The sequence below is a fragment of the Micropterus dolomieu genome, linkage group LG15 (assembly GCF_021292245.1).
Source record: "Micropterus dolomieu isolate WLL.071019.BEF.003 ecotype Adirondacks linkage group LG15, ASM2129224v1, whole genome shotgun sequence".
NCBI classification, from domain to species: domain Eukaryota; kingdom Metazoa; phylum Chordata; class Actinopteri; order Centrarchiformes; family Centrarchidae; genus Micropterus; species Micropterus dolomieu.
The window spans coordinates 2,236,660-2,250,989 of record NC_060164.1 but is presented as its reverse complement, the minus strand read 5'-3'; the positions used below and the strand labels follow the sequence as shown (position 1 = coordinate 2,250,989).

General features: G+C 40.2%; 1 protein-coding gene across 1 annotated transcript in view; it reads left to right on the top strand.

The window, feature by feature from the left end:
* Positions 1 to 14,330, top strand: part of LOC123984461 (stromal membrane-associated protein 1-like) — an 80,594-nt gene that overhangs the window by 22,890 nt on the left and 43,374 nt on the right. The window contains exon 4 of the mRNA XM_046071374.1: positions 4,691 to 4,766. Coding sequence (XP_045927330.1) covers positions 4,691 to 4,766 — 76 coding nt within the window. The remainder of the gene's footprint in view (positions 1 to 4,690; positions 4,767 to 14,330) is intronic.

The following is a 14,330-nucleotide window of genomic DNA, read 5'->3' as shown; positions in this document are numbered from 1 at the left end:
ACTGTTTGTTCTTGAAATCTGATGAAATCCTGTGATTTATTTATCCATCCATCCATCCATCCATCTTCAACAGCTATTCCTGCATACAGGGTCGCAGGGGGCTGGAGCCAATTTCAGCTGACATCGGGAAAAAGGCGGGGTGCACCCTGGATAGGTTGCTAATTCATCGCAGGGCCACACATAGACAAACAACCAGTCGCACTCACACCTAAGGACAGTTTAGGGTCACCAATCAACCTAGTCCACATTCCTTTGGACGGTGGGAGGAAGCCGGAGCACCCGGAGAGAACCCACCCAGACACGGGGAGAACACGCAAACTCCACACAGAAAGGGGTTTGAACCCACGACCTTCTTGCTGTGAGGCCACAGCGCTATCCACCGTGCCGCCCTATGATTTATTCATTTTTTGTTTATTTATTTTCATGGCAAATTGTTTTTTGCGTGTCTGCAACCCTGTTAATTTTGCTGCAGCCTATCTTGGCCTCTTGTAATATAGATTTTTAATCTTAGTGAGACTGGTTGAGGTTAACCGCTCTTCTAACTTGCGTCCAGCCAACTAGCTGTTCACCTTGTAGAGGGTCATGAGCTGGTTAGCGGTGTACTCCTTGGTCTGGTTGAGGGGTTTGAAGCTGATGTCTCTTGGAGGTTTTGCTGTGTATGTGAAAGGACCAGAGATGGTGTCCAGATCATGGGTCCCGATGGCCACCAGGCTCCTTTTCCTGCACCCAAAACACATTTAACGTTTGAATAATGTTAAAGAGACGAGTTTATTTTCTTTACAGCAGCTCTCAAAGGGATAATAGTGGTGTGTTTGTTTTTTTGCATCGTAGGCTGTGGCTGCACTGAAAATACTATGCTATGTAAGGTTACTGGTTAAATAAAGGTTATAATAATAATCTAAGCTGACACCGACGTACATTTGAGTAATTGGCACATTTATAAATTGGATAACTATGACCTGGATGACTGAGAATCTTCATAGACATTTATAAGTTGGACAACTTCTTCAATATTTGCAACAAGACAATACAAATGCACGGTGTTCTTTTAAATGACAAAGTCATTTAAAAAGTTACTGAATAACTAGGTTATTAGCGAGGTGTGATCAGTGAGTTTGCTCTCTAATATTATTATAAATCATTTCCAGCATCAAATAAGAAGGGACAGGCTCGCCAAGTTAGCGTCATTCCACACATTTTGCCACCCCTAGCAGTGTCTGTGTATACAGCGGCGTAACAGCGGTTTCCAGTTTGCCCTTTTCCATGAACAAGACAAGACAGCTGTGTGGTTAACACAGCAGCATATGTTCATATTTCCACCAGCAGACTGAAATAAATAATCTCCCTGTTTGAAATGCTGCTCTAATACCCTATCTTGTATCTGGCAGACCCATTTGTGCGGGTGGTCATCATTCTTCACTCTTTTGAAGTCCATTAGTCGTTCTGACAGCAGCGCCGCTGGCTGAAAACAGCAGATAACAGACCCAGGATTAGAGGAGCTACCGCCTGAATGTGTGTGAGTGTTTTTTATGTGTGCTTCTGTGTTAGTACTCACACATCATTTTGGCCTTGCTATTTACTGTGCTAATGTATGTGAATGACAAAATGAAGTTTGATTCCCCCGCCGTGTTTGCTATTTTGTTTTTAACTCCTACATCATAAATACTTTTTTCTATGTTTTACGTCAGTGTGGATTTGTTCATGTTGTCTTGGTCTATTTGCAGTTGGTTATGTTTGTCAAGGTGGGAAAAAAATCAATTTTAAATGATTATGTGACACTAAAGCTGAATTTATATTTGATGCAAGGAGGGCGGTCCTGCAGCATAGGTCTTGATTTGTAGTTTTGTCACCCACTGGTATCACCACTGCAACACTGAATGTGTTCACATTCTTTTATGCACTTCGTGATACAGAGCAACAGGGCTGTGCACATATGTGTAGAACTGAACTTACTGCCAGGTAATTTCTATTTTGTTTAGTAGTCTACTGCTGTTCAGCCCCCATATTTATGTTCTTCCATTAGTTCTGACAGAGCAGCAGTGTCACAATGAGAAAGTTTGCAGTGGAGGTGTCTTTGCTAAATGAAAGGAGATGATAACTGAGTCTAGCTTGCTTCATGTTGTCTTCACTATCAGAAGTGTTCTCTGGCATCAAAAGGTTGTGGAAGAAAACCCAAGCAGGCCAAGCTTCTTGTTATCTTCCTGTGGTATCTCAGTAGCTTCTGTTGCTCCTCTTTTTTTTCCGGAGGTGTGGCTCACCTACGGGAAAGCCTATGGCATAGCTACAGTGACTACAATCCAGGACTACACTTATTGCACAACTATAAATCCACCATAGAGACCCTGAACAAACGATGCTCTGCAGTGACGTTTCCTTGGATCACCGTTCACCACATTGAATTATATATCAATGTCCATAAATAACACTGACTAAATCATCTAGTTTTCACTAAAACGTCCAGTAATAGGGCCAATTTCTCCCACCCCTTTCACCTTAGTTGTAATGCGCCAGAAAGATATGATGCCAACATAAGGAAATTACATGCATGCAATATCTAAACAGCGCCTGCTCAATATGCAACCTTAGCCAACTTAACTAGTGACAGCTGGGTCTAGCAACCTCTCAAACAATGCCCCGTGCACTGCAGAGGTAATGATTAAAAAAAACAAAAATACAGAATGGGGCCCATTGGTTTTGACATTAGCTAATGAAACTATGGCAGACATGGATGCTCATTTGACCATAACACAAAATTGTTAAAGGATCAGTAATGACCAGCTTCTATACAATAAACCCCAAATGATTCTGTAGCATTGCAAAATGTAAGGAAATGTTTTAGGCTGGTTCAAGAAGTCCCATTCATTTTCCCCATAGACAGTGTTACGTGACTCACAGTGTGCTTCTAAGGCTTGTATTAGCGTGAAGCTCTCCGAGTTTAATCATCAGTACCAAGGGTTTACAACTGCATTAGAAAAATGTCTCGTTATTTGATAAGAAGCTGGCACGACAGTAACTATGACTTGAACTTGCATCTCGGCAAGGAACATCCATTCATTAAAAACACAGTCTGCTTCTTGAATCAGTTCACTTTTAAATTCAATTGTGGATATATTCAACTGAATACCTGACGGCCTCTTCTGCATGGCAATGGCTCATATCTCATGGGTATTGTATAGTGGTCTGCCATGCCAAATTTACGGTCAAAACTCGGTTTCTCAGAAACAAAGCTGAAAAAATAAAATCTGGTGGCTATAACAAACAGTCCCACGTTTCTTTTGTTCAGTAACACTGAAAATGGGAACATAAAATGTGGAAAAACACTTCCAGTACCAGTGGTCCCGCATTGCAACTCCTTGTGCAGCACGTTATTTAACAAATCCCAAATGTTGTCTCTCACTGAATGGCTTCACTTCACTTTTATGAAATGTCATGCAAAGCCTTTTAAACTTTTTAGTATCTTCACAACATGGGCCTTTCAATTGCTGACCTCCATGAATCTGCGTGTGGTTTACTGAAAAGTGTATGATGACGTTTAACTGTGGCATTGGCACTTGTGCAGCTTTTTACACACTCTTGCATTGTGGAAATGTTCTTATCTCCAGTGTACCTACAGTAGCTACCTCACCATTTCGTACTAATGCAGTGTAAAGGCATCTATATGCTAAGTCTTCTCACTGATAGCCACTATAATGTTGAGAGTTGGACAGCACTGACTGAACCGGATATGATTTATGTCAAAGGTCAGCAATGGGCCCATATATCAGTCTCAGTGGTCTGGTGTGTTTTGTAGGTCCTTCAGTGGTGTACCATCTGTCTTCATCTAACACTGCTATTTTTTTTTTTGTCATGCGCACATAACCACCATGTGATTTGGTACACATTTATCCGCTACACTGTAGTGCCATTCCGAGTATTATAGTGTAGCATCCTGCATGTTCTACTGTTTCTACTCAACAGGAATAAATAAGTGCTGTTCTTGAGATGCAGCTCCAGCAGCCTGCCTCTTGCAGCCTATCTCGTAGCTCGACTTGCGCGGGTGGTCATCATTTTTCAATCTTTTGAAGTCTAATACTCGACCCCACAGAAGCATTGCTGCTGAAATAGGGAGATAAGAGAGTCGGGATTAGCGCCGATGTAGTGCCTGGTTGTACTGGCGCCGTATGTTTGAGAGTGTGTGAGTTGGAGTTTGGGGGTGTGAGGTTGAGTGTGTGTGTGTGTGTGTGTGTGTGTGTGTGTGTGTGTGTGTGTGTGTGTGCGCGCCGACCACCCAAATATTGGTTGTTAATGAAACCACTATTGTTATAATTTACTGATCCATCACTTTGACTGAACAATATTAGTAATGGCATCGATACAATTAGGCAAAGAGATATAATCCATCTCTAGAATGTCTCTCAATTAATTTGGGGCATTTTTTGCAGACAGTGTACAGAGAGGTACTGGAGACCATGTGATTATATGATATTGTATAACCCCAAAGTCAAAGGTTTTTGCACCAGTAAATTAAAGACTTTGAAATTTGGGCGTAAGTAATGTAACCTGACCTAGATTCTTAAGATTGGAAGTTCTAGTTATACTGATAGGATTTGCTTTAAAACCCACTTTCAGACAAGGTGTCTTGTGTCTTGTGTGCATAATGGATGTTTGGACATTTTTGTGCAGTATTTCAGTCCTTAATTCTAACCCTCAGAGCAGTGGAGGTCTTCATCCGGGACAAGTATGAAAGGAAAAAGTACTACGACGAGGAGGCCCAGGCTACAGCTCCAGTGAGTATCAACATCACTTCCTGTTTTTTTTCCATTATGACTTTTGGCCTGTCGGTCTAAGTTATTGTTAACCATGTGGAGGCCATTTCAAGAACATGTGCATTAATTGCCGTTTATTGCATATGTTTGATATAAGGCTGTTTAATGCCTGACAAATTTTCAGTAGCTTAAGCACACTTAGGTTTTCCCTTTTTGTGTTAAGTCTGCCAAGGGTTTTAACAGTTGTGAAATCTGCACACAAAGGCTTTTATTTTAGGAGACCCCTGTGGACAAATGAATCTTGATCTGGCTAGCCCATGAATTTGTTTTAGAAGCGAGTGAAAGAAAGAAGCAACCTATTTTTTAATGCCATTTTCTTTAAAAAAAAAAAAAAAAAGCTGTTGTCAGGATGCATAGAGATTAGGTTTTGTATCCATGTGGCTATGTAAGATTAGTAACTGTATTATGATGATGGTGAAACAAAGTAAACTTCGATACACTTAGGTTACATTTAAGCCTATAAGCAACAGATCTAGTTAAATGGTAATAGTAATTTTGTTGAGAAAGTTACAGTTACGAACACAGTCCTCCATTGACTGTACATAGCCAAATAAAAATAGACATATTACATAACTGTCTAGGAGGAAGAGGTCCAATTTAAAATTGGTTTTGAATCCTTTCAAATCCCAGGATTTCTGCGATCTGCTGAATGACCAACCAAGGCTGACTCATGTTTTCGCCTGTGCTTTATCACTGTCCCTTATACCTTTTTATTTTATTTTTATTTTTATTTATTTATTTTTTGGGGGGGGGGTAGTTATTTTCTTTTTGTCTTTGCTGATCCAGCCCCAGTTTTAGTTATAATCACAAAATATAACGTCACAAATATAATTCTTTAAATATTAATCTTCTCCTGCTCCCTTTCAACTGGCTAACGTTAGACCGTTTCATAACCAGTTAAAAACTCATTGTAATGATCAAATATTTTCCCATCTCCCATCTCTTTCCTTTTGGCGAGAAACTGAAAATGAAAGCTAAAAGGCTAGAAACTGCATTAAAGAGTGTGTGCCTGCTTTTGGCTGCTGTGGTGTGAAAAGTTCAAATGCGCTACTTATCATATTTGGCATCTTTTCCTTACACAATACATTTGAATGAGTTCCAGCACTGACTGGTCTGTGCCAAGGCCTCATGGTTGGCTTTCAGTATCTGTGTCTTTCATTCATCAAGCCTGTAAAGTTCGTATTTTTACAGTCACTGACCTTCCTGCACTTTAATCTTTCACACGGGTGATGTTTTCGAAGCTTAAATGTGTGGAAAGGCAATGAAATCCCTTTCAACCCTGATTTCAGCCCAAACAACTTATTGGATCTGATACCAGGAGTTGGCACACACACTAAGAGGATAACCTTTTCAAAAATACTGTCATCTTCTGATACAGGTCTTTATCAGTAAGTGGAGAATTTTCTTTTGTGTGGAAGATGGGAGAGAAAGGATGGGATTGTGTAGGTGTGTGTGGGTGGGTGGGCACACATTGCCCTGTCGTGTTTCCAGGAAGATTATCTGTGTGTGAGGTGTGAGTTTTTAAGTGTTTCAGTGAGTGGGTTGCTTCTATACTGCTTTGCAAGGCAGTGTCAACGCTCAACAAAATGTGTGTGAATCAGTGTGCTGTGTTCCTGACAATTACACTCGCTACCAATTTGACACAATGGCCCTGGCTGTACTGTATGTAAGGTTGAGTTGAACAATTGCAATTCATATTGCAGTTATTGTTTTGAACTCCAGCAGCTTGTTGCACTAGCTGAGCTAGCGGAGTGTAAAGTGAACACTAAGTGCAACTTTGTAACAAACAAGTTCCCATGAAACTCCACACTTTGATCTGTTGCTCCGTCTCTACTTACGCTACAAAAAAATAATTCGATCTTAATCAAAACATTGTTGCAGAGAGCGAAGTTTCATCTAGTGCAGTGTTTGGATAATATGGAAGATAAAGATATTACTGACGAGAAACAAAAAGGAAAAAATAGCAGTAAAAAAAACCATTGTATACTATTAACACTTTGTCTTTTAAAAAAACGGCTCATTATTTCATAATTCAAACATTATTCAAAACTGTTTTGTTTTTTGTTTTTACAAATACTGCCTAAGTCAGTACGTTATCATGTGTATCATGTTTTTGTTATAGGCAGTCAAGTGGTGCGAGCTGTAATTCCTATTTCATGTTAGTGCATCATAAAAATAAATGTTCTGGCCCTGGTATATTATTATGTAATATAATATAACAGGGTAAACTGAGTCCCCACTACCCTGCTCTGTGGCTTGTGTGGACCCCCTCCTCACCCATCACCTGCCCAGTCTCTCCACCTCTCTGCTCCTGGGCTCCTCCCTCCTCTGCCTGTTATTACTTTTGCTTTCTAAAAAAACATAGGGCTTGATTTACTCCCAAATAAAGAGTAGTAAATTGCGTGTGCATTCTAAAATATTGCACGTGTGGAAATCGTATGTACCTGCACATCCTGCCTGAGATTGCACTAAGTACTTGGGACAGCACACCTGAAAAACTGCTTTGGGAAACCCCAGCAGAAACAGCTACGGTATGCTGGAATGACCCAGATGCGAGGAAATGCCAGCAGATTGCGCTTCATCCAGCCAGAGGGAACAATCACCGACCGTCCGCACCGAGCCCGGTCGCCCCGCAATCTCCTGTCCCTGGCCCTGTACGCCCCATTCCCGCTCCGGTACCTACAATGAGTTGTGTCGCTATTACGACCGGCACGCTGTGAACAGTTAGTGATCGTTCCCTGTGGCTGGATGAATTTTACACTTGATCCATGCTCCAGTGCAGCTGGGGGCTCTCTGCAGCGCCTTTCTAAATTCTTCCATCTCACGGAGAAAAGAAGTCAGGTCGAAACGAAATGTGCTTTATTGGCATGAATGTTAATACAACAGTATTGCCAAAGCTAAAGGAAAATACAAAAAAAATACAAATTCAATTGATATATTCCATCGAATAAATAAAATATTTGATAAAAATCTTATTTCTATATATTGAGTAGCCTATAGAATATATTATCTAATATTGTTAATTTCTCTGTGTCTCCTTCTCACAACAATAACAGCAGCCAACCACTTGGCGGTTTGCACCTTCCTTTCAAATGTATTAAATACAGATGCTGTTGCACTCGCATGAAATTGCATTTACGTTTGTTAAATCACATTGTGTGTAGTAAATAAACACCCCAAATTGCATATTCATTAAGGCAAAAGTACTAAATGAACAACAGGTGCTATCTTGCACTTTTGAAAGACGTCATTCTGCGTGCACACCGTTAGTAGATCAGCATACGTGTTAAAGGGGCTATATGTAACTATATTTAAGTTTTTGATTTTAATAAATGCCTTATTGTAAATGGGCTCAAAACTCACTTAGAAATTAAGCACACACCTGTTTTCTCTGTTGCTTGCATCAGCCACTATTCTGTTTTTAATGTGAGGTCTCCTGGTCGGATTCAGCTCTGTGCGCGCTCCCGAGCCTCTCTCAGACTGCAGCTAACGACCTGCAGCCCACTAACACCATAACAATAAAGGTTCATGTGCTGAAGCCCATCAAACACAGAGAAAGTCACGTTAGCTCGCCGGCTAACACCGAGCAGTTGCTAATGTTATCCGATCGCTTTCCACATTAATTCACCAACTAACGCGACCCATATTACGATCCTGTGTACCACAGATATTATGTCGAAGTGTCAAAGCCAACAAGAAACGGTAAAAAGCAAATGTCCTATCCTATAGTGATGCAGCCAGGAGCAGCCAGCTAATGCTACATAAGCTCGGACCTGCCGCTGTTTGCTTCGTAACGTTCGATTTAGATTTATTGCCTTTTACCGATACTCAGGTACACAGCTTCTCCACCTCTCAGTCGCTGTAACTAACGTGACCCACATAATATACAACCCAGAGGTAGAGCCATCCACTGACACTACACTAAATTTACTTACAGTGGTCTAATTATTATAAAGTGACACAATCTCGTTATAATATTCAGTCCAGCTCACTACCCGTTTCATTATCATCCAAAGCATGTAGCTGTGCTCATATTGCTGAGCCTCTAGTGAAAGATACACTGATAATAAAGATAGTTACTGAAAGCTGCAGGCGAGCTAACGATGTAGCACGTCGGCTAAATGCAGTAAATGTACCGTGATCATGTAACGAGCATGAATTAGTTCAACCTGCAGCTGATGAAACTATTACTGTAACGTTGCAGTGGGGGTTTACCTGAGTTTCCAGTTTATTGTGTGAAGCAGTCTCCCTGCCTGCCTTTAGCTTCTGTCACTCTGCCTTTTTTCCGGTAGAATTGTGCTGATATGCGGCTGGCTGCGCTGAATGAAGTAACATTACGGAGCCGGTGTTGATCTGCCTCTGAGACGGGAACGGTGAAATAACAGAACCTGAACATGTTTCAGTGAAAAGCCACAGCCTGCATGCTGGTGTTTCTGCGTTTATTTCAGGATTTCTGTGTGAAAGTGGTTGTGTTTCGGATTATGCTCGCTCGTGAGTTCAAGCGAGCACACGTACGAGCACATGCCTGGTTGCAATCTTAAAACCGCACCGCTAGTGACCGCTGGAAACTACATAATGCCCCTTTAATTTGCTGGTGATATCAAGTTTGCACACATTTTTACTCAAGCTGACCTTTAGTAAATCAGGCTCATAGTGTTTGCTCCAGCAGGCAAAAGTTATGATGTTGCAACTTATGCTATATTTAATAATTATTCTATAAAAATTTTGCATCCTCCCACACTATGTTCAAACTAAGCTCTGTTTGAATCTACACATAACTTGGATGTCTACTTCGTATTTTAACAAGATCTACGGTACATGAAAAAGATCACTTAAATAACTAGAGGTGCACCGATCAATCGGCTAGTGACCGGAATGCATGCAGCGCCGCGCGACGGTTCGTGTCAATGTTACCAGTACGACTTGCTTGTCCTTCACCCTCCACTGCGTCAATTCCTCTTTTTTCACCTCGTTTATCAACCCCATCACAATTGCTGGTCTTTTTAAAGAAACTTCAGACACTCAGCTGCCATGACATTTTTTATTAGGCTAAACTATGTAGCGATATGGCAAGACGGCTAGACGACGAGGTCATGCATATGAGATCAAATAGAAGGGTACGAGACAACAGCTAATTAATATGCACTCGCCCTAAGTCTTAATTTGTGTGGGCCTTCAGATTATTGTATAAATGTCAAAAAAATTCATTTAGTGACAGATTATATTTGGTTAATCACTAACCGACTGTTGTCACAGCCACACACACACACACACACACAGATGCTAAAACATGTTGTCCATGTGCAGGTTCTTTGTTGTGATTGAAGAAGACCAGTGCCGTATCTTTCAGCCACACACTGGCATTGCTACAAACTGAAAGGAAGGTACACACAAACAGAGCAGCATTAAAAAAATGTTGCAGGAAAATGACACTCTCAAACATAAGCATCAAATGTGTTAGATTAATGCAAAATGTCTTGTTCACAGCAGTCTTTCTCTGGCACATCTTTATTTCATCTCTCTGTTCCTTCCTCTCATTGTCTCTCTTCTTGTTTCCTTCATTCTCTTCTCCGTTCTGTTCCTCAGTTTGTCCTTTTCTTTTTTCCTCTCGCCTCCTGCCTCTCTCTCTCTCTGTTTTCTCGGGCTTTCTCTGAAGCGTTGCCAGAAGCCAGACTGTGATCTAGGATCTGTTTCTGCCACCCACACAGACGGCTCGGCTTTTATATGCAAATTAATTATTAAAAACAACTCATTATCACTTTAAGCAGTTTGGTGCAGATGGAGAAAGAAGAGGAGAGGGTGGGCTACAGTAACCCTGAGCTATAGCGTGTGTGTGTGTGTGTGTGTGTGTTGGAATGAGCTGGTCTGACTTATTTTTTGAGCACTTACAGAAAAGAAACTGTGTCTCTACTGCATGCCTTTTCACTGTAGTTACATCATCATGCATTTGTATGTTTGCATGATATTGGATAGTAGTTGAAAACTGGAGTTGGTCAGTTTTAATAATCTTAACACGATTGATGCAGAATGATGCAATTGGATTAAATGCATGCAGTATGTAGAAATGATCATTCCTATTCTGGTTGTCCAAGAAAAACGCATTTAACCCGAATTGATGCTAATGACACATTTTGACTGCATTCCACATGTTTCACCATAAGTGTTATCATCGTAGGTTCTAGTGTCGGGCTGGGAGTACCAGTTTACTGTTGGAAATGGATAAGTACTGGGTGAGGGCACCTGCTTGATAATTCTTCATCTTGTGTACTTATTCTTTCGTGAGATATTGCCACATTTAAATCACAATTTTATCTGTACTTTACACAGCCCGACCTCCTTTTGGAGGGATTGAGATAACATTGAACAATTAACATATGTGAGAAGTTTGGCTTACTGGATAAAAGCAATACTTTGATCAAACAAGCCAAGTAAGTGTAAGTTGCAATCAGTGGCATGTTGATTTGATCTTAATTAATCCAATGTTCTCTCCAGTCAGTTGCTTTAAACCTGCATTACATGATTTTCCAGATACTGATAATACCAGACAAAGGAAAGTTGTAACAACAAAACCCCTTAAATGTTTTAACTGATCAAGAGTGTGTAATTACTTGTCAACTTTTCATTTGTAAGTATCTCTACTTACAAATTTGTATTTCTTCTTTTAAAACCTACACAGTCAGCCCTTAAATGAACAAAAACATATATGAAAAACGTGTTTATACTTACCAATTAGAATTTGAAAAGCGCATTGTTTTGGTATGAATACTCCAACTAAGGTGTTTTTTTGGCACTGATATGGAAATGTTTGAAATGATACTCTGTCCTCTTCCCTTTGATGGTCCAGATAGGCCTACTGTGTTTAGAAAGAAAAATATTTTTGTATCCTCAAACCAAATGGAAAGCATTCAAAAAGCCTTAGCGTGTAGCCGTACCGTTGAATATAAGACTTTGAAGTGCTGGATTTTTATTTGTTTTCATGTGTGTGACAGCAATGGAGAGAAGCGTGTTCTTTTGTAATGGACAGCTTGCGGTACTGTTCACAGTGGAGTACATGAGTGCATCCACTCAATTTCCATTGGCCATGCAGCATAAGCTCATTGTTCTGCCAGGTGTGTGTGTGTGTGTGTGTGTGTGTGTGTGTGTGTGTGTACGTACACCGCACATTATTTCAATGTTACTGGAATCAACAAGACATCAGAGTGCATCTTGCAAACCCTCTGTGATGACCCAGTGATTGGCCTAAAAATGTCACAAGGGAGCGGCACAGTCACCCTGGAGGAAGACTTTGCTGATTTTCAACCTTATTTGCCTGTGTTAGTCATAGGGATGTCCTGTCTGCCATGTCCACAGTACTTGGCAAAGTTCTGTGTGTTCCTGCAGCCAGCTGTGACAGCCTACTTAACTTCTGCCATATACTGACATATTGTATTCTGACATCGGTGGACGGCAAAAGCGCTACAGGGATACTGACTAATGTCACTTTTGTTTTTTGTTTAACAGGAGACCACAGATTTCTCTGGCAATTTTAATGGCACTGAAGAGTTAACAGTTACAGTGGGGTACACCGACCCGCACAGATTTGACTTTTACATAATTAATGCTGTCATTTTTATTAATACTACCATAATTATTTATTCCATTTCAATCTAACATAAGCTTTCATGTACAAATGAATTTGGCGATTCCACCAGACACTATTGCTTGCGGGGCTAGTTTTGTTTGCCTGGCAGGCTAACTGGTAACATGCCGTAACACTTTGCTAGCTGGCTATCCAGCTAGTTTGTTAACTAGCTTAATTTTTTTTATTAAGATGTTTATTTGTCGAGGAAAAAGGACTGAAAAAAAGCTTTTACCATATTTTACGCATGCATATTTGTTGACAAAGATTTTATCATTATTGTTTTGAATGTTCTATCTCAGATTTGTGAAGTGATCCACTGTTTGGCCTCAAGTGTTGACCATAAAAAAAGAGTTTAAACCACAATAACCATCAGGTTTCTTCAACTTTCACTCAGGAGCAAAAATCAGTCTTTAAAACGATTTGATAATTATCGATATCGAAAGATATGAAACATTTTATCGTGATAACATTTTTGGCCGTATCGTCCAGCCCTACCGTCACTGAAGAGTAAGTGTGCTCGCAAGAGCTCATGACTTCAACAAACTCTCAAAAGTGCAAGATGTAAGACGTGAGCTCTTTGTAGCTCAATGGGCGGCGTCATATATTCCATTGGAAAAAATCAAAAAGCTACGTCTGGTCAAGCTTTGTGAACAAGGAGGAGCATTACCCACGTGAGAGCAGTCTCATTCAGACCCACTTATCATCGTGTGTTTGAGCAGAATATGGAGGCTGTCCTGCAGAAGATCCTTGGGAAGAAATTGTCGTATGTAAAAGAATAACATATTTAATAGAGGACCGTAGTCCGTACATGTATTGCAACAATACATTCATTGTGAATTTTGTCCCCATAAATAATTGTACATACATTTGCATACTTCTGTATGCATATCTGCATGAGACATCAAAGTAATTGACATTGATTCAATTTGTAAAAGTGACTTATTGAATTGTTGAAATAGTATTCCTCCACACTTTTTGTGATGACAAAATACACAGAATTCAGAACTCTTTTGTTTAGCTCTAAGCAAAAGTTCATTACATTATTTTGATTCAAACTTTAGCTGTGATAAATGCTGGTGTGAAAGTTAGCTCTATATATATCTCCACATTACTGTCTGACTTAAAAGCACACATATGCAAATAAAGAAAAGTAGAGCTTTCAACTTAACTTAGTGCTACCTATAAGTGAAATAAAGAGAAACATTGCCTTATCACACTGCAAACAGTTGGTTGTAATGTTATTGCACATGTTGTTAATTTATCAAACGTATAGCTTTTCTTTCTGATCCTTGTTGTCATTAAAGTATATCCAATTCTTTGAGATTGAGATTTCAAACAGATTTGTGATACCTACCACAGCCATGTCAAAACATAGCTCAAGGTCATTCAGTTGACAATGTCTGTGCGATTATATTACAGCTGAAGCAACTAGAACCATCCCTCGGCCGCCATAATTCTTGTTTTATCAGTCTCTATATAAACATAACTGTTTAGAACACTTCAGGAAGTGTCCTCTGTTAGACTAGAAATGAAGCTGTTAAAGGTGTACCCTGCGGACAAGTTTCAGTTTAGATGTTAACCATCCTTCTGTTTCACTATCGTCGCCATAGCAGTTACCCAGATACTTTTAGTCCTAATATCTATTCAACCTCTGTTCATCCTCTTTCACCCAGCTCGCACTACTCCTCTTGTTATCTGTCCACTCTTTATCATTCTGCCCCCCCTACTCCCTCTATATTCCTTTCACTCCTCCCTCTTACCCTCCAGCCTCTTTTCTCTTTATCTTCCTCATCAGCCCATCTGTGACTGTTTAGTGCTGTGTCGACATCTCCGGCAGCATCAAAGTTGGAAGAGGAGGAAGTTTTGCGAGAAGAAAATTAAAAGCCTGAAAGACGTCAACAGAA